Source organism: Vicugna pacos, chromosome 2 (genome assembly GCF_048564905.1).
Source record: "Vicugna pacos chromosome 2, VicPac4, whole genome shotgun sequence".
Taxonomy (NCBI): domain Eukaryota; kingdom Metazoa; phylum Chordata; class Mammalia; order Artiodactyla; family Camelidae; genus Vicugna; species Vicugna pacos.
The window spans coordinates 52947062-52970539 of record NC_132988.1 but is presented as its reverse complement, the minus strand read 5'-3'; the positions used below and the strand labels follow the sequence as shown (position 1 = coordinate 52970539).

Genomic DNA, 23478 nt, shown 5'->3' with positions numbered 1-23478 from the left:
AGAAGACATACAAATCACTGAGAGTGGGAGAGGGAGGCAGGGAAATATAGAATATTTTTTTTCTTTCTTTTTTTTAAATTTTTTAACAGTAGGATGGGTTTGAGATCATGTTATTATCAGTTTATTAAAAACGGGTATAGGTTAATAGATTTACAAAAAAGGGTAACCACAAGTCAAAAATTTACAAGGGAGTCACAAAAATTAAATAAAATCCATGATAATACAAAGGAAAATTACCAAACCACAAAAGGAAGAAGAAAGGAACAAAGAGGATATACCAATTCAACTGCAAAGATAAGTTCAAAATGGCAATAAACACACATCTATCATTAATTACTGTAAATGTTAATGGACTAAATGCTCCAGTCAAAAGACATAGAGTGGCAGAGTGGATAATAAAGCAAGAACCTTCAATATGCTGCATACAAGAGACCCACTTTAGGGAGAAGGACACATATAGATTGAGAGTGAAAGGATGGAAAAAGATATTCCATGCAAATGGAAAAGCCAAAAAAGCAGGTGTTGCAGTACTGATTTCAGACAAAATAGACTTTAAAACAAAGGCCATAAAGAAAGATAAAGAAGGACATTTTATAATGATTAAAGGAGTGATACAAGATGAAGATATTACACTCGTTAATATATATGCACCCAATATAGGAGCACCTAAGTACATACAAGAATTACTAACATAGATAAAGGGGGATATTGATGGGAATACAATCATAGTTGGAGATTTTAACACTGCATTAACATCACTAGACAGATCTTCCAGACAGAAAATAAACAAGGCAACAGAGAAATTAAATACTACAATAGAAAAACTAGATTTGGTGGATATTTTCAGAGCATTACACCCCCCAAAAATAGAATATACATTCTTTTCAAGTGCACATGGAACATTTTCCAGGATCGATCATGTACTTGGACACAAAAGAAACCTCAACAAATTTAAGAAGATAGATATTATCTCAAGCATCTTTACTGACCACAATGCCATGAAACTGGAAATCAACAACAGAGAAACAAAGGAGAAAAAAAGAAAAGCATGGAGATTAAACAATATGTTATTGAAAAAACAATGGATCAATGAGGAAATCAAAGCTGAAATTAAAAAATACCTTGAGACAAATGATAATGAAAGCACAACCACTCAAACCCTATGGGACACAGCAAAGGCAGTGCTAAGAGGGAAGTTTATAGCGATACAGGCCTTCCTCAAAAAAGAAGAACAATCTCAAACAAACAAGTTAACCCACCACCTGAACCAATTAGAAAAAGAACAACAAAAAGCCCCAAAAAGCAGCAGAAGGAAGGAAATAATAAAGATCAGAGAGGAATTAAATACAATAGAGATTAACAAGACCATAGAAAAAATCAACCAAACCAAAAGCTGGTTTTTTGAAAAAGTAAATAAAATCGACAAACCTCTGGCCAAACTCACAAAGAAGAAAAAAGAGAGAGCACAAATTAGCAAAATAAGAAAGGAAAATGGAGAAATTACAACAAACAAAATAGAAATACAGAATATCATACGAGAATATTATGAAAAACTATATGGAACCAAACTGGATAACCTAGAGGAGATGGACAAGTTTCTGGAAACATACTGTCCACCAAAACTGAATCAAGAAGAAAGAAACTGAACACTTGAACAATCCGATCACTAGAAAAGAAATAGAAATAGCAATTAAAAACCTCCCTACAAATAAAAGTCCAGGACCGGATGGCTTCCCCGGGGAATTCTACCAAACATACAAAGAAGAACTCATACCAGTCCTTCTCAAACTCTTCCAGACGATTGAAAAGGAGGGAATACTCCCAAACTCATTCTATGAAGCCACCATCACCCTGATACCAAAACCAGGCAAAGACACTACAAAAAAAGAGAATTATAGGCCAATATCACTGATGAACATAGACGCCAAAATCCTCACCAAAATTTTAGCAAATAGAATCCAACAACACATAAAAAAGATTATACATCATGACCAAGTGGGGTTCATCCCAGGGACACAAGGCTGGTTCAACATATGCAAATCAATGAATGTAATACATCACATCAACAAGAGAAAGGACAAAAACCACATGATCATCTCAATCGATGCAGAAAAAGCATTTGATAAAATTCAACACCCATTTATGATAAAAACTCTCACCAAAGTGGGTATAGAGGGAACATATCTCAACATAATAAAAGCTATATATGACAAACCTATAGCCAGCATAGTTCTCAACGGTGAAAAACTCAAAAGCTTCCCACTAAAATCTGGGACAAGACAAGGATGCCCACTATCACCACTCCTATTCAATATAGTCCTGGAAGTCCTAGCCACAGCAATCAGGCAAGAGAAAGAAATAAAAGGGATCCAAATTGGAAAAGAAGAAGGTAAAAGTGTCATTATATGCTGATGACATGTTACTATATATAGAAAACCCTAAAAGGTCCACAAAAAAGCTACTAGAGCTGATCGAAGAATTCAGCAAGGTAGCAGGTTACAAAATTAATGTTCAAAAATCAGTTGCCTTTCTTTACACTAACGATAAATCAACAGAAAAAGAAAGTAAAGAAACAATCCCCTTTAAAATAGCACCCAAAATAATAAAATATCTGGGAATAAATCTAACCAAGGAGGTGAAAGAATTATACACAGAAAACTATAAACCATTGATGAAGGAAATTAAAGAAGACTTTAAAAAATGGAAAGATATTCCATGCTCTTGGATTGGAAGAATCAATACTGTTAAAATGGTCACACTGCCCAAGGCAATCTACAGATTTAATGCAATCCCTATCCAATTACCCAGGACATATTTCACAGAACTAGAACAAATCATAATAAAATTTATATGGAACCATCAAAGATCTAGAATTGCTAAAGCATTACTGAAGAGAAAGAAAGAGGCTGGAGGAATAACTCTCCCAGACTTCAGACAATACTATAGAGCTACAGTCATCAAGACAGCATGGTATTGGTACCAAAACAGACATATAGACCAATGGAACAGAATAGAGAGCCCAGAAATGAACCCACACACTTTTGGTCACCTCATCTTCGACAAAGGAGGCAAGAATATACAATGGAATAAAGACAGTCTCTTCAGCAAATGGTGTTGGGAAAACTGGACAGCAGCATGTAAAACAATGAAGCTAGAACACACCCGTACACCATATACAAAAATCAACTCAAAATGGATTAAAGACTTAAACATAAGACAAGATACAATAAACCTCCTAGAGGAAAACATAGGCAAAACATTAGCTGACATACATTTCAAAAATTTTCTCCTAGAAGAAATAAAAGCAAGAATAAACAAATGGGACCTAATGAAACTTACAAGCTTCTGCAGAGCAAAGGAAACCAGAAGTAAAACAAAAAGACAACCTACGGAATGGGAGAAAATTTTTGCAAGTGAAACCGACAAAGGCTTGATCTCCAAAATATATAAGCAGCTTATACAACTCAATAAGAAAAAAATAAATAACCCAATCCAAAAATGGGCAGAAGACCTAAACAAGCAACTCTCCAAGGAAGACATACAAATGATCAAAAAGCACATGAAAAAATGCTCAATATCACTAATTATCAGAGAAATGCAAATCAAAACTACAATGAGGTATCACCTCACACCAGTCAGAATGGCCGTCATTCAAAAATCCACAAATGACAAATGCTGGAGAGGCTGTGGAGAAAGGGGAACCCTCCTACACTGCTGGTGGGAATGCAGTTTGGTGCAGCCACTATGGAAAACAGTGTGGCGATTCCTCAAAAGACTAGGAATAGACTTACCATATGACCCAGGAATCCCACTCCTGGGCTTGTACCCAGAAGGAAATCTACTTCAGGATGACACCTGCACCCCAATGTTCATAGCAGCACTATTTACAATAGCCAAAACATGGAAACAGCCTAAATGTCCATCAACAGGTGACTGGATAAAGAAGAGGTGGTATATTTATACAATGGAATACTACTCAGCCGTAAAAACCGACAACATAACGCCATTTGCAGCAACATGGATGCTCCTAGAGAATGTCATTCTAAGAGAAGTAAGCCAGAAAGAGAAAGAAAAATACCGTATGAGATCGCTCATATGTGGAATCTAAAAAACAAAAACAAACAAACAAACAAAAACAAAGCATAAATACAGGACAGAAATAGACTCATGGACAGAGAATACAGACTTTTGGTTACCAGGGGGTCAGAGGGTGGGAAGGGATTGACTGGGATTTCAAAATTGTAGAATAGATAAACAAGATTATACTGTATAGCACAGGGAAATATACACAAAATGTTATGATAAATCACAGAGAAAAAAATGTGACAATGAGTGTGTATATGTCCATGAATGACTGAAAAATTGTGCTGAACACTGGAATTTGACAGAACACTGTAAAATGATTATGAATCAATAAAAAATGTAAAAAAAAAAAAGAATATAAGTTGGGGACTTCAACATCATACTTATACCAATAGACAGGTTATCTAGACAGAAAATCAATAAGAAACACTGGCATTAAAAAATGCATTAAATGAGGTGAACTGAAAAAACATACATAGAACATTGCATCCAACAGCAGCAGACAACATATTCTTTTCAAGTGCACCTGGAACATTCTCCAGGATAGATTACATGTTAGGCCACAGAGCAACACTCAATAAATTTAAAAATTACTCTTCAACAAAGGAGGAAAGAATACACAATGGTGAAAAGACAGTTTCTTCAGCAAGTGATGTTGGAAAAGCTGGATAGCTGCATGTAAATAAATAAACTTAGAACACTCCCTCACACTGTGCATAAGAATAAACTCAGAATGGCTTAAAGACTTAAATATAAAACATGACACCATAAAACTCCTGGAAGAGAACATAGGCAAAACATTTTCTGACATAAATCGCAGCAAGCTTTTCTTAGGTCAGTCTCCTAAGGCAAAAGAAATAAAAGCAAAAATAAACAAAGGGGACCTAATCAAACCAAGCCTTTGTACAGCAAAGGAAACCATAAACAAAACGAAAAGACAACCTATGGGATAGGAGAAGATATTTGCAAATGATGCAAATGACAAGGTCTTAATTTCCAAAATATACATATAGCTCATATAGCTACATATGAGAAAAACAAACCACCCAATCAAAAAATGGGCAGAAGACCTAACAGACAGTTCTCCAAAGAAGACATACCAATAGGCACATAGAAAGATGCTCAACATCACTAATTATCAGAGAAATGAAAATTAAAACTACAGTGAGGTATTCACATAAGTCAGAATGGCCATCATCAAAATGTCTATACATAATAAATGCTGGAAAGAGAGTGAAGAAAAGGGAACCCTCCTACACTGTTGGTAGGAATATAACTTGTTGCAGCCACAATGGAGAACAGCATGCAGTTCCTTAAAAAACTAAAAATAGACTTACTTTATGATCCAGCAATCCCATTCCTGGGCACATATCTGGAAAAAATGAAAACTCTAATTTGAAAAGACACATCCACCCCAGTGTTCACAGAAGCACTATTTATAATAGCCAAGACATGGAAGCAACCTGAGTGTCCATCAACAGATAAATGGATAAAGATGTAGTATCTATGTATACAATGGAATACTACTCAGCCATAAAAAGAATGAAATAATGCCATTTGCAACAACACAGATGGACCTAGAGATTATCATAGGAAGTGAAGTCAAAGAAAGACAAGTATCATATATCACTTATATTTGGGATCTAAAAAAAATGAAACAGATGAACTTACTTACACACAGAAACAGACCTATGAACATAGAAAACAAATTGATAGTTACCAAAGGGGAAAGGTGAGGAGAGGAATAAATTAGGAGCTTGGGATTAACAAATACACTCTACTATGTATAAAACAGATAAACAGCAAAGTCGTACTGTATAGCACAGGAAGCTATATTCAGTATCTTGTAATAACCTATAATGGAAAAGTATTTGAAAAAGAATATAATATATATGTAAGTGAATAACTCTGCTGTACACTAGAAACTAACACAACATTGTAAATCAACTATGCTTCGGTCAAAAAAAGTCAAGCCTCAGCCTGGGGCGAAAAATACTTGAAAAAACATATTGTTGAGAATTATAGGCAGAATGAAAAAAAAAAAAAAAAAACCTACAGCTCAATGATAGGAGCCAAAAAACAATTAAAGACAAAGATCTCTTCTTGACCAAACTCTGTCCAGGCTCTCTGAGCCCTTTCTCTACTAGGCCTCAACCTTGGCCAATAAAGACTTGAACAAAACTGTAACATGCTTTCTAACAGCTCAAGGCCATATCCCTAAAGTGACCCTAGCCTCACTTAAAGTGCCTGCCTGAGAAAACTGCCAAAATTTTGCTCTTTTGAGTGCGAGGCTGCCAAAAGAATTTTCTGTTAGTTTCAGTCAACACCTGCAGATGGAGTCCCTGTCTTCCAGTCTCTGTGGGAGGGTAGAAGCCTAGCTTCCCCAAGTTCTGGTTAACAAGCCAATGGGTTCTCATGGACCAGCACCCTTCTGATTTTTCAAATTTTCACTTCCCTGACGAGACTGAGCCCCTGCTCACCTCCCTCCCATTTCCCTCCTTTTCCGTTTAAAACACCTAATTACCCCTGTACAAACTGAGGTTGAGTTCAGTTCACGCTGGATTCTTTTCCCCATTGTAATAGTATATTACTGATTAATATCTGTCCTTACCACTTTAACTAGTGTCTGGGTTTGTTTATCTTTGACAGTAGGCAAAATATTTGAATGGGAGGCATTTTACAGAAGATTATAGGCAACAAAGAAGCATACGGAAAGGTGCTCAATAATATTAGTCTTAAGGGAAATGCAAATTAAATTACACACCAAATACAATAGCTCAAAGTTTAAAAAACAACATCAAATCTTGATGATGATAAATACCGGTTGGTACCCTCATATGTCTCTAGTGGCATGTATGATTTTTCAGCTACCGTGGAAAATTCTTCAGCAGTCTTTTGTGAAATTAAACGTACACTCCAATCTCACTCCTACTATTTACCCAAGAGAAATGAAAACATACGTTCATATAATGACTTGTACTCAAATGTTCATAACTGCTTCAGTCATAATAGTAATAAACTGGAAGCAACTCTAATTCCTTGTCAATTGTTGAATAAACAAAATATTGTATAGCTTTATAATGAAACACAACTGAACAATAAAAAACTGCTAACTCATTGAACAACACAGATGGATCCAAAAACTATTATACCAAGTGGTATATATAAACGAAAGACCACATACAGTAGTATGATTCCAGTTACATGAATTTCCAGAAAATAGAAAAACTACAGTCTTAGGAAGCAGAAAAGTGGCCCTGTTCAGGCAAGGGGTCACTGAAAGAAAACTTATTGTAAAGAAGTGATGAAGTGGTGTAGGGGAGTGGATGAAATGGGTGAAGGGAATAGAAAGATACAAATTTTCAGTTATAAAATACAGGTCATGGAATGCAATGTGCAGGATGGCAACTGTAGTTAGTAATACTGCATTGCATATTTGAACATTGCTAAGGGAGCAGATCTTAAAAGTTCTCATCACAAGAAAAATTCTGTGACTATGCACGGTGACGGATGTTAACTAGGCTTATTGTGGTAGTCATTTTACAATATATACAAACACTGAACCATGATGTATACCTGAAACTAATATAACATGTGATACTTCAATTATAACTCAATACAAATAAGTAAATAAATAGTGATGGAAATGTTCTATTATGTGATTTAATAGTGGCTATACAACTATCTGATTTCATTGACTTGAACCTCTAAATTTAAATTTTTTATATAAATCATACCTCAATAAACTTGATTAACAAATAAATTAATAATTTCATGATATTTCTGTCTATTGAAGGAATAAAAGCTGCTATTAGGGAAAATAATATGTACTTTATTGATTCTTAGACACCCTTTTTTTCACATTTTAACATCTCTAAAACTAAAATGCACCTTACAATGGATGGTTTCTTACCGTGAGAATGGGTAAAACATTTTTTTCTTCTCTTGGCACTACATAAAATAATGAGTCTTCTTACCTTTGATGGCATGCTAGATTCAATGAAATATGGTAATATATATTTAGTATAAAAAGTTGAGTTAAGCTAATTCTGCTATGTCATGTTTATACTATGTGTGTTTCAGGGAATTGAATACCCTGAGGTATATTTGAAACTGTACTATGCCATTAATGGTACATAAAAATACTAATCTTGTAAATGTTTTTAACTATTTAGATAAAAAGTTACCCATAAGCAAAGTATACTGATTAATAGGAAACTTAATTATTTATCAGTGTATATAATTATATACAAATATAAAATATCATAAGAAGTAATTTGCATTTTAATTATGTATTTCAAAATGAGAGACAATGTAGAGTATAATGTATAATATAATACAAACCTATGTTTACCATCCACAATGATCAAAAACAAAAAACAAAAAAACACAATTCCTTCCCTACTCCCTTTACTTTTCTTTCCAGAAAAACAACTATAACCCTCTTAACACCTATATTCTTACACTTGGTATTCATAGTAAAGAAATAACTAAGTTATGAGTCTTAAAATAATAGAATACTACCTAACAGTCAAAATAAATGAACTAAATCCACATGTATCAATAGAGATCAATCTTGAGACCTTAAATTAGGAGAAAAATCAAGAAATGAATGTATAATAACAATATCAAAGTACTTTAGGCTTTTTCTATGTGCTTACGCACTGTTCTAAGGACTTTACATATGTTAACTCATTATATGTAACTCATCATATATAACTCAACACATATATTAACTCCAAGACGAGCCCAGTTTACATATGAGCAAAGTGAGGCATAGAAAATGTAAGTATTTCACTGAAGATCAAACAGCAATTTATTCAGTCTACCCTCAGAATCTGAGCTCTTACCCACTCTATTACGTGTAAATATAGTTTTCATATAAACTGCTATAATAAACAGACACAACATAAATTGTATCCTATTCAGCTAAGAGTGAAGAACAAATGTTTCGGGTCAGCCTGGTGGATGAAGCGAGGGGAGTGGGTAGGTATTCAGGACCCCAGACTTATGGCCAATCAGCCATCCTCAAAAATTGGCTTCCAGGATAACTCTGACAATCACAATTAAACAGACAGAAAGAGCACAGAGGACAACAAAATGCTTAAGAGCCGGGCCTGGAAGTGGCAGACACCACTTCCATCCACATTCCAATGACTAGAGTTGTCATTTGGCCAAAGTACCCATATAAAAGCTCCTTTCAAGAGCTCAGATTTATGACCTTTCAGTTTTCTCTTTTCTAATGGTAACTACCCCATTTCCTGAACACTAGTCATTGGCAAAAAGCATACAAATAAATGCACTAAAAGGCAAGTACCTATCTAACTAAATCCGATTTAGAGAATAGAGAATTTAGTTTACAGAACCTCAGTTGACTTAGCAAATGCATTTTGGATTCTGTTTCTGATTCACAAACTTAAGATTTTTTGGATTTTATTTTTCCTAATTGTGACAGTTGAAATTACAGTCTTTGTTAACTCATTCTAAATCTATAATGGGATGTTAACCTCACTTGGGCTGAGCCCTAAATCCACTATTTCAGGTTTTGGCAGAAAATGATCTTTCACAAATCACTCTAAACTTACTTTTTAGTTAGTATATGCTTCCTACAGAAAGTCCTTCATATATGCAACCCTGGGCTTTTGTCCCCAACCCCACACACTCCTGCCTGTGAGAAATAAAATTGTTTTCAGCTTTTTCATGTCTCTCTGTAAAAACTGAACATTCTTAAGTAAGTTCTTAAATAAATTCCCAGCTTCTTATTTCAGCCTCCAACAGCATCAGAGAGCCTACTTCCAGTAACTCATTTCTTATATTATCAAACATTTATTTAATAAAATCTCCACAGCAAAGGTTTTGTGCTTGTGTCAGAGTTACAAAGGCGTAGAAGACATAGCAAATTGCACAGAAGAGGGTCTCTGAACAGAAACTAGAGATGTAAAAGAACAGCCTCTCAGAGGACATAAAGCTTCAACTGAATCTTTGAAAGATAAGCAGGTATGAACAAATGGAGAAGGGGCAGGAGGATACTTAACATGAAGGGAAAAGTATACGCAAAGGCGGAGAGACTTCAGATGGCATGATACCCTGAGGAAATAAAGATTTTAACTCATGGCTAAACAGTGCTGCAAGCATGAGAAAGCAGGTTAGACAGGTAGGCAAAGGAAAGCTTACAAAGGTCTGCATATGATGTGAAAAGACGTGCGAAAAATGTATTCTCAAAGCATTGAAGACCTAATGGATGATTTGAGAAGGGAAGTGACTATCAGATTTGCAGAGAACTCTTGGATGGCACTGATGAAGATGGCAGGGAATGATATTGGAAGCAAACAATTAGAAATTAAGAGGATAGGGAAGGAAATAATGAGGGGTAAATGGGTAACACTGGTACAACTTCTCTATTAAATGTAAGGAATACTTTTCTGATGTTTAGTGTTGATGGTTGTTTTTATGTATCAACATGACTGGGTCAAGGATGTCCAGATATTTGGTTAAATATCTTTCTGGGCTTTATGTAAGAGGCTGTTTCTGGATGGGCTTAACATTTGAACCTGTAGACTGAGTAAAGCAGATTACCCTCCCCAGTGTGAGTGGGCCTCATCCAATCAGTTAAAGACCTCAATAGAACAAAAAGTTGAGTAATAGAGACTTCACTCTCTCTGTTTAACCGTCTTTGAACTGAGACATCAGTCTTCTCCTGCCTTCATATTCAGACTGGAACATACATCACTGGCCCTTAGCTTTCTACTTTTATTACCCTAAACATGAAAATATTTTCATAGAACCTACTTAAATGCTCAGAAAGGAAAGTGTTTTCAACCAGAATATATTGTAAAAAAAAAAAAAAAGCAAAAATTATTTTGCAATTTTTCACTTGATTTTAACAATTACAGTTAAAAAAAAGTTCTTGCCTACATCAATATAGAGTTTTAACAGTTGAACAGAATGTCTTCTGTATTACTAGACAGACAAAATAGAACTGCCTCAGGGAAAAAAATTATTAAACACGTCCCTCAAGACACATGCTGGACTCAGAATTACGCAGCATGCCTCTAGTCTCAAAAGAGTGTGATTTGCTTTTCAGTCAAATGTTTCCCGCTGCTAGAAAAAAAAATGTAAGCTTTGTTTCATGAAGAAGCTTTAACCAAAGAATTACTGCACTGCCATGGTTACCCAGTGAAATACACTGCATAATCTAGAAGGTGGCAAGAAAACATTAGGTTTGGAAATGAAATGATCTTTCTGTTGGAAAGTCATACACATGCCCTCCATGCTTGCGTAGACATCTGTACAGTTTAATGCATTCTCTTAGAAACATCCTAACTCTGAAGGAAGTTCCCGCAGAGCAGTATGTGCTTCCCAGCGGTGTGTGAATCATTTCTCTTATCTAATAATCTCCTACAAATATACCTGTGTTGTCTCTGACTGTCCCTAAAGGTGAGAATCACCATGGAGCATTCATTTTGTCTGCCAAATATTTCTTTAGAAGTTGTTTGTTTTTCTGCTGTTACACTTTAGCTGGAAGTTCACGACTCCATGAGAGAAAAGAATGCAACATTTATATTAAAATGCTAAGAAAAATAAATATCTCCTGTGTAACTCCATATTTTTTTAAAAAAGCAGGAATTCCTGTCACTGTTTTACATAGAACAAAAGAAGCATTATTTAAGGTGAGTTATACCAGAAAAATAGCATTATTTAAAATAAAAATGATTAAGTAATTTTGAAGTATTACTCATTTCCATTACTTCCTCCAAGTATTAAGGATAATCCAAACAGAAAATAACACATGCAGGTAGCATATACAATTCTCACAACTTGTCAATTCAACCTAAAAACAGATAGAAATTAATTATACAGAGCTTTTGATACCACGTCCTTTACTACATGTCCAGTGACAATCACTTCACTGTAGTATCTAGCATAACATACTTAATAAATGCCATTAGCATTATTTATCAGATTACATAAACAAAATATGTAACATTGATATAAATGCCCCAGTTAAGTTCTAATATAACAGGAAAAAAGGCAATACTTTTCTGTCCTTTCGTATGTTTTCCCAATCATCCTTCACATCTTGAGGAATCATTTACCAAAAGAAATCAACCATCTCACTAATAGTGAAAGATATACTTCTTTTACTTTAAACAAACATATATTTCTGTTCATTTCTTTGTTAGCTAATTAAATTACTTTGAATTATGTTACACTCATTGCTTGGAAATGATAATTAAAAGATTATTATGGTGAGTTAATACTTTTAAAAAATTTCAGCAACATTAACAGTAATCCCCCAAGTGTCCACGGCACCTTACTTTGTCTCCTTTTTGCAACACTCTTAGAGTTGGTGTATGCTATGTCTGTCAGGGAAGTGCATGTCGTTTCAAAATATTGATAAGGAAAACACAAATTAACAAGCTATCACTATGAATTTTTCCATTCTTAGCACATTCATGTGCATGTTTTCCTGATTCCTATATTTTTCATTATTTCTATGCTTTCTGTTACGTATTCCAAGTCTCCTGTTGCCTCAACGTAATTGATTGATGCTGAGGCTTAACAAATTCTAACGGTTAACAGCCTGGGAACCAGTTCTCTTGACCATGCGCAGGAAGCAGCAGTTACACACAGCACTTATTAGCCAGCCCTGGAGAGAAATCAGAATCCCACAGACCTCTACTCTTTCCTGAAAATAAAGGTATGTAATTAGGGCATATGTTTGTTAAATCAAGGAATTTTAAGAAAGAAATACTCAATTTAGTCTTTGTGGGTCCTCCATGCGCTAGGCACTCTCAAACAATGACTAAGTTTTCATTTCTGAAGCTGCCCACCTTTAAACAGTAGACTTTTAAAGTTGTAGAGAACATTTTCATGAGGAGTAATGTTCCTTAAGTGGGAGGAGTATTTTTGAAATAATATTATGTGTCATTTTCATGCAAGGTATTAAAAGAGTTTTAATAAAAAGTCCATTTGCTCCCATTTTTATATTATGAAGTTTAAGACTAAGGAACATCTTGGGGAGGGTGTAGCTCAAATGGTAGAGCACATGCTTAGCATGCACAAGGTCCTGGTTCAATCCCCAGTATGGCCTCCAAAAATAAATAAATAAACCTAATTACCTCCCCCTCAAAAAAATCTAAAATAAGTAAAATCACCAAGAAAATGTAAAGAAAAAAAAATACTTCAATTAAAAAAAAAGATGATTAAGGAAAGTCTCATGAAGATCTGCTTTTGCATTTGAGAAAACTTTTTTGCTCTTGGTGATAAGAAATACTTGCTGAAAGTTCTGTTATTTAATTATAAAGACTTTTATAAATCACAAAACAAGTGCTTTCATGTATAAAACAAAAGAAAAGTATATAATCATACAGTTTAGAAAAATGTTAGCTAGAAATTCTCACAGTAAAATCTACAGCTGGAAAAATAAAAAAGCAGCCTAAATAAAAATATAAGGGTCTTGAAACTTGCAACAAGTAACTGCACACTTTAGCTAAAATAAGAAACAAAGAAACAAAAAACATGCCAATAGCACAGACTGCTGATTTATTTTTAAATATTGCTTCATGTTTAAAAATAAAATAAAACAAGTAGACTTCCTGCAAAGATAGAGGATTAACACAGTACTGAAAACATCTTACTCCTTTGGTATTTAACAAAATGAAGAAAAATAGTAAAAATAACAAAAAAATTCACCAGCAAGACCAAAGCTATGAGAGGGATACAAAAAGATGCCCAACCTAAAAAAAAAGTAGTAGCCAACAAAAATAACACAGATGATCTCAGTTTAAAAAAAAAAAAGAGGGATTTCAAAATTGTAGAATAGATAAACAAGATTACACTGTATAGCACAGGGAAATACACACAAAATGTTATGATAAATCACAGAGAAAAAAATGTGACAATGAGTGTGTATATGTCCATGAATGACTGAAAAATTGTGCTGAACACTGGAATTTGACACAACATTATAAAATGATTATAAATCAATAAAAAATGTTAAAAAAAATACTACAGAGAACTGAAAAAAAAAAAAAAAAGAAAGTATTTTTTTGCCCTGTCTTGCCCCCAAAATGCAATACTTAGGAAACTATGAGTCTAGAAAATCCTGCAAATTCTCATTTATACTTTCTAATTTTTAGCAAAGCTGACTGGAGTGTCCCAAAGCCCTGGGACAATCAGGATAAGTACAAATAACTTCTGTGATGCAGGAAAACATCTGCAGAGAGAGAAAGTATCACCAGGAATTTCCAAATTTCACGATACTACACTGAGTTAAGTAAGAGATCTAAAACTATGGGAGTTCCACACCTTTACCCGGGATGAGTGCACCCCAACATGGCAATTAAACAGTAAGAAAAAGAACCCAGATTCCATAGCATGGATTGCACTTAGCTGCAGATGAGACCTAGCCCTTCCACAGTTTATTCATTCATTCATTCTTTTATCTGTTCATTTAACTGCTCTTTATTGAGATCCTAATAAGCATATGGCACTGTTCCAGGCACTGAAGAAATGGCAGTCAACAAATCAGACAAAAATATCTAGTGTTATGGAACTTACACTATAATATTTAGACAGATATTAAAACCCAACAAAACCCAAGTATGTCTATAGTTTATTAGAATATGACTACATAGAAAAGAAGAGAAAAGAGAGAAGTCCTTGGGGGAGAATAGCTCCAGTTTTTCAGCGTGGCCAGGGAAATCCTCTGTGAGAAGGTGACAAGTGAGCAAAGACAAAGAGAGTGGACCATGTGGACAGGTTTCCAGGCATCAAAAGCAGCAAGAACAAAAGCAAGTATGAGGAACAGCCAGCTAGATGGTGTCACCTACATGCAGTGAGCTGCGGGGAGGTGAGTAGGAGATGAGATGAAAGAGTAATTGGCTTAGAGGTGGAAGCAGGTATATTGCATAGGGCCTTGTATCATTGTAAGTATTTTAGCTTTTACACAGGTTGAGAAGTGAAGCCATGGAGGGTTTTGAACAGAGGAGAGATTTAATCCAATTTATATTTCAGTTGGTACTTTCTGACTATGGTCTTAGTCTTGAGAATAGACATTTGGAGGAGCAAGCATAGAAGCAAGGAGTCCCATTAGGAAGTTACATCCATAATTCAGAGAAAAGCTGATTACAGTGGTAGCAGCAAGAGGTTATAAAAAGAGGTTGGTTGAAATTTGTATATATTTGGAAAGCAGGGTCAGTAGGATTTTCTGACTGACTCGATGAGGGTGTGAAGGAGATGAGTCAATGCATAAGTTAGGATTTGGATATGGAAATTTTGAAATGCACATGAGACATCCAACTAGGGGTTTGATATTTGAGATTCAGTGACGAGATCTTCACTGGGGGTAAAATATGGGACCTTGTCAACATAAAGATAGCATTTAAAACTGTCACCAAGGTTGTGAGATAAAACAGAAATTGAAAAGCATAGCCTTAGAGCACTCCACCTTTAATAAAGTTAGGGAGATCAAAAGGAACTGGAAAAGGAAGTTGAAAAGGCTGCTCAGTGGGACAGGGAGTTGTCCTGGATGTTATGCACAGAAAGAGTGTCACGTGCTCAGTCAAATGCTGTTAACAGGTAGGAGGGAGACTGAGAACCACACTGGATTTGGCCACATGGCAATTATTGCAGGTCATGACAAAGTGGTTTCTGTGCAGTGTAGAGAGTGAAAGCCTCTTAGCTTCAAGGGAGAATAAAAAAGAGGAGTTGGGGAGAGTGAGCACAGAAAATATTTTAAGGAAGTTTGCAGTAAATGGAGACAGAGACATGCAGCAGTGACTGGAGGAAAAGAGGGATCAACCAAGAACTTAAAAAATGTGATAAGAATCTGTTTGTCTGGTGCTGGGATGATCTAGAAGAGAAGTGTTGATGATGAAAGGGGAGAGGAGAGTTGCTGAAGAAATGTCCTTCTGTAAGAGATGCCTGATCCAGTACATGACGGAGTTAGGGAGCCTTAGACAGGTGCAGGAAAAGTTCATCAATACTACCTAATAAGCAAATACAGAAATTGCGTAGATGAGAATATTTAGCCTTTAAATCTAGTAAAATAGAGAAAGTAGTCTCTAGAAAGTAGAAAAAGTGCCAAGGATAATTCACATTAAGTCAGAGCAAATACAAGATCTGAACACAGCTGCTCATTTTAAGACTTTTTTTTTTTTTAAATAAAGGAAATAGCACATGTAAACTATGCAAACATACTATAGTAGGAAAAAGGAAAAAGTTAGAGGTGGGGGAAAAGTTAAAAAAAAATCATATGCAAAATTAAAACAAATGATTCGAAACATAATCCAAGGACTAACAGCATATTCTCAAGATCAATTTGAAATATAGAAGAATTTAATGGGAGAAATTAGGAGTCAATAAGATGGATTACAGAAATAAGAGGAAAGACAACAAAATGAGTTGGAATGTAAGATTTCACAGCTAAGGAAATTAATTGAGAGCCAAAATATTCAAATTGAATGTATAGAAATAGAAAAACGCAAAAGTCAAATCAATGACATAAAACAATATTTGAGGCAGTTACAGAAAAGAGAAAATAGAAACAGATATTAAAGATTCTCATTGAGCAATGTTGATAAGCAGACACACTATGATAATCAAATATATGGACAACAACCTATTAGAAATTTGGTAAATGGAATAAAAAATTGAAGACATATAATACAATAACATTTCTCTGAAGAAACGAAGGAAGAACTGAATCTAAATATGTTACAATATATACCAGAAAAAACTTTAACGGAACATTCAGAAATGACACAAACTCTGGTTAAACTATTTTGTGTCCATGATAAAAAGAGTTTCTCAGTCATGAGCAGAAAACACAAATCAACTTCAAAGAGGAATAAATTCAAGCTGGCCTCAAATGTCATCACCACAACATTTAATACCAGAATTCAGTGGAACACTGTCTTCAAACATCTGATGGGAAAAAAATGTCTGAGTGAATATTGTTATTCCTCAACAAGTTGCATTTTGGATATAAAGGCAAATGGCAAACATTTACATACATGAAACAACACATGAAAAGTACCCAAGAGTTTATGGATGTTTAAGAATTAAGTATTCAGTATTTAAATCCGGACAACCAAAAGATGATTAAAAAAATCAAGAATTAAAAAGGCATTAATGATATAGTTATGGTTAGTAAAAGGATGGTGGTCAATGTTGAATTCACTTAGGGTACTGGGACATACCTTCTAGAAAAATTAAGGCATAGGAGAGTCTATAATATAAATCCTGACAAAGAAAATTAGTATTGGCGACATAATTAGAAAGGAGGAGGAATGGTAAAACGTACTTTAATTTATAGAGCAAGGAGTCACTACATGCAGATTAAATAAAAACACATAGTTAAAAACATTTCTTTAATTGTTGTTTTCCCCTCCATTATACAGGCAATAGCAAGGACCATGTCTTTTTACTTTCTGTGTAGGCTGTCTTCCTCACTCTTTCTCTTCTATTGATGCTCAAAGTCTATCATGAACTCAATGAAGACAGAAAAGTTGAGATAGTTAAGTCTATTATTTTGTTTTCATTTGTAGCTGAAATAATTATTTATAAAGAGATACTTCTTGATATTACTTGGTTACCAAGGGGATAATTCAATTGTAAAGGATTATAAATATTTGATTCTTTCCTTTTACGGGCCTAGTTTTCAGGATAATTAATTAGATCTCTGAAATGCTAGAATGACTCATACCAGCTTACGTAACAGTTCTTAAATTTTCAGAATTTTCACCCACCAGTTGCTTAAAATTTGTCACAGTGAAAGTATTTACACCACAGAAATAGTCAAATGCTATCAACAGGGCTTATAGATAATAATACTTTTATTAATAATTTAGAATCATTGTTTCCACTGATGAGACACCGTATTTTTCAAAATGCTACCATAAGAAAAATACTCTTTTGAAAACAATTAGAATAGCAGGGAAAAGGAAAATATATTTCAACTGTATCAATTAATCATAACAGCCGCCAATATACTTGCATATTTCCTTATAAACTCTTAGGATGTATGTTTTTTAAAATGAAAATGCTACTTATTTTTTCATCCTTTACACTGCAACACAACTATTTCCCTATGCTTAAGTGTCCAATGAGCAACATTTTAATAAACTAATCTACTAAGTGGAAATAACATTATGTGAAAATATCCTGAACTTGTTGGATATTTAAATATTTTCAAAATATTTGCAATTATACAAAATTATCTGAGGAATGTTTTTGTGTACTTTTTTCCCTCCTGTTTTCTAGTTGCTTCTTTAAAATGTATTCTAGAATTGGATTATACAGGAAAAGAATGTTAATTTCTTTAAGATTCTTATTACATATAGCTAAAACTGGCCTATAGTTTATAATCAATAAGATTCTGGTTTGGTATTAAAATCGTACTTCTGCATTTAAATAAGCTGTATAGATCTTGTGGCAGGGGAAGTGGGGAAAAAGAGCATCACTGAAAAATAATGAGAAAAATTTAAAAAGTACCCATGGGAAATAATGTGAGAAAAATAATTATCTCAAAGTTTTTAAATTCTAAGCCATGTTCCATATAACCAATTATTACATTCAATAGAAAAATAATAATTTCTGGTTAAACTTTTTATCCTTTAGGATCTTAAAGTCTGAATGTTCTCTTTTCTCAATCTATATTGTCATTCAAAAAATAGAAACAGCCAAAACTGCATACAGTGCAGCAGATTAGCAATGAAAGTGCTTATATGAAATTTCTTATGGGATTGTTAAAATGTACACACAGCGCAAAAAAAAAAAAAAACAAAAAAACAATGTGCTTGAGGTTTTAGTTAAAAAATCATTTTGCTTTACAAGTAGCTGAATGCCCAAAGAAAAACCTGTTATGTCTCAGGAACTATTCAATAGCAATTGTAATGTAATATGTTTTGCTTTTCACAGTTCTGAAAGGAAGTTATTGTTGTCACCCTGTTAAAGACAAGGCAAGGCCAACATTCATAGGAATTAAGCTTGCCCAGAGCAGCAAAGCTAAAAAATGGAAGACTGAAGCCCATGCACAAAAGGGCAGTCACTAATGGGGACATGTTCCAGAGGTATTTCTTCATTTAGGTAATCTGAGTTGGATCGTTAGCCTACAAGCAGCTAGTGAAACAAGACTGCACTCAAGTACCAATCTAACCAGCAGTCAAAGCGTTTACTCAGGAAGAGCCCAATGATGAGGAAAGGGCCCATTGCCCCAAGCAGCATTCCTCCTGTTTTCACAATTATTACCCTCAGATGCTCTTTGCTCATTACCACTCTTACAATGAGCAGCATCAGCAAATACGTACTATTCAAGAAACTTAACTTATCTAACCCAGAAGATGAAAACAGAAATTGAAAGTCGTTGATACAAGATTTCTGACGATAATGTTTACTGAAAGGATAATAGTTGGAAAGAAAGGAAAATTACCACAAAAAAGCAGAGTGATTCAAGTACAAAGGGGTTAAGGTGACAAAGGCAGATTTAATTGGTCACATGCTGGAAAATGCAGAGGTCTGAGTTCTTGATGGCACTGTTCTGACTACTGTGCTTTGAAACTGTGCACTGATACTGCTCAAATGATGAGTTATCTATTGTGAATGTGTAATTTCAGCACTTAGCCTATAATAGTTGCACATGTTTTGGATAATCCACTTTACATTTCTTATTCCTTACTTCAAAATGTAAAAATCAGCTAACTACAGGTCAGTACTGCTGCACTGTGCAACACCATGGGCCACACTGCCCCCTATCTAAACGGTGACCATGGGCTGTGCAATGGGCACATCCTACCTTAGATGTTTATGTTCATTTTGAAGAGGGTTTTTTAAATACAAAATTGAACAGCTACTATTTTTACAGATATTTTCTCCATGCTATCGTTGTTAGCAATAATATACTTTTAAAGGCAATGTGTTCAGTGCAGCAAATAAAATATTTCCTAACACCTGGAATATGTATTTTTTTGTATAGTGTGTTCATTTATTCAACAGACTTTTTTTAAATCTCTAGCGTGTTCCACACAATCAGGATCAAAAATGAAGAAAACACTGTCATGGTCCTCGAGAAGCATCTTAACCTGAGGCTTTTAAACTTCAAATCACATAACTAATCTGCCTTGCCCTGATTAGATGTTCACTAAAATTCCTTTCAATTATAATAGTTTCTCACATGGCACCTAGGGAGAAAATGTGCTTACTAGAAGACTCAAGTGTCTGGTTCCCTGGATAGTTGTATTTCTTACTGTAAATTTATCAACTGGCTCCTTGATTACAATCAGGCTTTGTAGGTAGCTTTCCTTATTTGGTTCCTTTAGCAATTACAGTTCTTATTGTAAGGTGATATTTGGGTTTTATATATCAGTCTCCTGAGCTTGGTTAGTATAAGTTTGCCCATGAAAGTTATTTGTCTTTGGTGTACTAGATTTCTGAAATAGAATAGCTGAGGTTCAGATCCTGGGTGACCATAAATTTACTACAGTAGTGCCACATTTTAAAACCTCTTGGGAACTAGCCACCTAAGGTTTCCCTAGTGAATCCACCTCTTCCTTTAGATCAGTTGAACCAAGTACATATTTGATAGTAAACAAGTTAAAATATTAGGTTAAATACTAAGGTTTCCGAACAAATCTGAACAAATCTATGCATATGAAATTATAGTTCTAACTGACTCAATTTTTTTCCTCTTAAATATTTAGATATTTCCTTTGAATAACTCTATACTAAAAGCCTATTTAGCTGACTGTGTCTTCCTACCATACCACTATAACCCAGAGAAGTAGAAACTATAAAAATAGGTAATATATTTTCAAGTAATTCATGGATCAAAAAAGTTAGAATGCAAGTAAGATAACATTTTGTATTGAATGATGATGAAAATACAACATATCAACAAAAAATGAACTCAGTATTACTGTGATACTCAAAATAGTTTGCTGTTTCCCATTTCATTAACTTGTGTTTTTCATTTGACGAGCATTTATATTCTATTTTAAAGTGTAAAACCACATATTATAGGCTATTAACAAATCATTTATTTCAAAAGAAGATTATATTGGAAAAAGAAAGTAGGAAGCTTTATAGACAGTCCTTGGAACCTGACTTCAGATATGTTTGTAATATCACATTATTACTCACTAATTTCATGATTTATTTTCTTTCCTAAATAACTAATGAAGAGTTTTGTTATTTAAATTAACAAGAGTTTTAACAGAAAAAGTATAGTAAATATAATTTGACTACATGAGGAATATGAAATTAAAAAATATCCAACTAACTCCAATTCATCAGAAAATTCTAAGAAGCCTCAGATGCAGTCAGATAACACAGAAAAAGGTTCCACTTAAGTTTTTAAGATGAAACTTTATTCCTCCTTATGAGCTTTAGACATCCAATCTATAAGATTAGAATTGATGCACTAAGTTTTAATTAGGTTCAGAAAAATCTTACAAGAAATTGTAATAGTGTCTTGCCTTAAAACAAACCATAAAGAACAACAAAGTTTATTAGCACATTGTTCAGAGAATCATAGAGAATTTCCAAATGAGAAAGAAGTGTGATAAAGAATAACTTAATTAGGATTTATATCATTAAAATATAAAAATCTAAAAACAAAGCCTTATGTAGGTGTTAACATTAGAAAGTTACTCAGTATTTGATTTTAAATCAAGAAAATCTGCACTTTTAGCATTACATAATGTAAGGGCAAATTAAATATAAAACACTGCTGTTGTGTCCCCTACTTTCGCCACACGTTAAAGAGAAGAAGAAGGGCCTCCACTCTGAAGAGGGAAAACAGGAGTCTGTGCTTCAGAATTACAGATGACATCCCATAATAGTCTAACCCAGGTAACATCTGTCATACAATTGATTAGAATTAATTCTTGAAAATTCAAGAACACTAAAACCACAGCAATAGCTTTACATATAAACTCTAAGTGTCTAAGAACAGAGCCCTCTACTGAGCCCTGGGAAAGACACACAGCAGGGGAAGTACTGTGGTTACCAGGGTAAACTGGTAAGTCTCGTCAGGATCAAAGTTCCTCCTTTGCTCTAAATTATACATCAGTGTGGAGACAGTGTGGAGACTGTAAACCTTTACAGCAAGCTGTTTTAAACATTTCAGGCAATGGCTGATTCCAAACTTCTAATAATCTGTGTCCAAGAATGAGGATAACTGCCGATCACTGATTTGTTCCACGTGTATACTTCACCTTCCATCCAACACAGACGCAATGCTGGGGACACTGACTCTAGAAACCCTACCATCTAGGGACAGAGACAGATAAACGTCAGCAGTATTCCCTGTCCCCTAAACACACACATGCATACAGATACAGGAAGGATTATTATTATCAAATGAGAAAAATATTATGACAAAGATAAGCACAGAGTATTGCAGTGTTATGAGAACCCTAAAAAAACACAAACAGGCTTCAGGTTAGGGTGGGGAACTTCCGTTTCTGCACAGGATCAAATACCTTGTGAAGGCCAATGCTCACACTGCAACAACTAGTAAAGAACAATTAGTAAAACAGATCATTTGAAAAAGTCTCATGCTTTTAAAGATATTAGAGTGTTGAGGAAACAGCAAAGACTAGACAAACTAAAATACCAAAGCAATGAGACTTTTCTCAAAAGATAATCACCATCTGTTTTCTTCTCTAGGGTCATTTGTTTCTGGGTGTGATCTGAGGACCAGAGTAGGCTCACAAAAAGTGACTTTACTGGAGTACGGAGAAACCAGCAGAGTATTTGATGGGCATGTGGCACCAGTGTGATTGTTTGGAAACTGGAGAAACCACTGGTAAGTGGCCAGTTTTCTGCATCAAGGGTAAATGGACAAGGATGGTGCTGGGCCTGAAAGGAAGAGTAAAATCTTTTCCATCTTGCTGTGTTTGGGAGGCAAACACTAAGAAGGGACAGTCCCATCACATATTCACATCTGGCATATTTTGAAGCTCTCTGGGGTAAAAACTAAAGCTAAATCTCCCACAGTTTCACAGCTAAGGAGGCAGGATCTACGAGGCTTTGAATTAAAAGCTCATAAGGACCATGTCCAAGGAACAGGGATGAACCAAAGGTGAATTGAGTATTAACTAAAACTGCAGCCTAAACCTGATCCTGCTCTCTCCTGGACTGGACCGAAGTGATTAGTCTCTCATGGGTAAACCTTCCCTGTTGGCAAACAGGACAAAAGCTTTTACAGTCACTTTATACACAAATCTGACATACAATTAAAAATTACTTGTTATGCAAACAGGCAGGAAATTGTGACCAGTAAGGACAAAAAGTAAGCAAGAGAAGGATATGAATAAATGATTCAGACCCAGCAGTTCTCCAAGAAGAACATTAAAATATCAAAATGTAATTATTAACAATTAAGGAAGA

At 34.6% G+C, this 23478-nt stretch overlaps 1 protein-coding gene across 14 annotated transcripts in view; it reads right to left on the bottom strand.

The window, feature by feature from the left end:
• STPG2 (sperm tail PG-rich repeat containing 2) overlaps positions 1 to 23478 on the bottom strand; it is a 436638-nt gene that overhangs the window by 40516 nt on the left and 372644 nt on the right. The window contains exon 13 of one of the 14 annotated variants that reach the window (XM_072940228.1): positions 7997 to 8073. The exons of 12 other annotated variants lie outside the window; for them this stretch is intronic. In XM_072940228.1, coding sequence (XP_072796329.1) covers positions 8035 to 8073 — 39 coding nt within the window. In that variant the 3' untranslated portion in view covers positions 7997 to 8034. Of the gene's footprint in view, positions 1 to 7996; positions 8074 to 23478 lie in introns of those variants that run through there. One more of the 14 variants, XR_012060161.1, reaches the window with a different exon arrangement.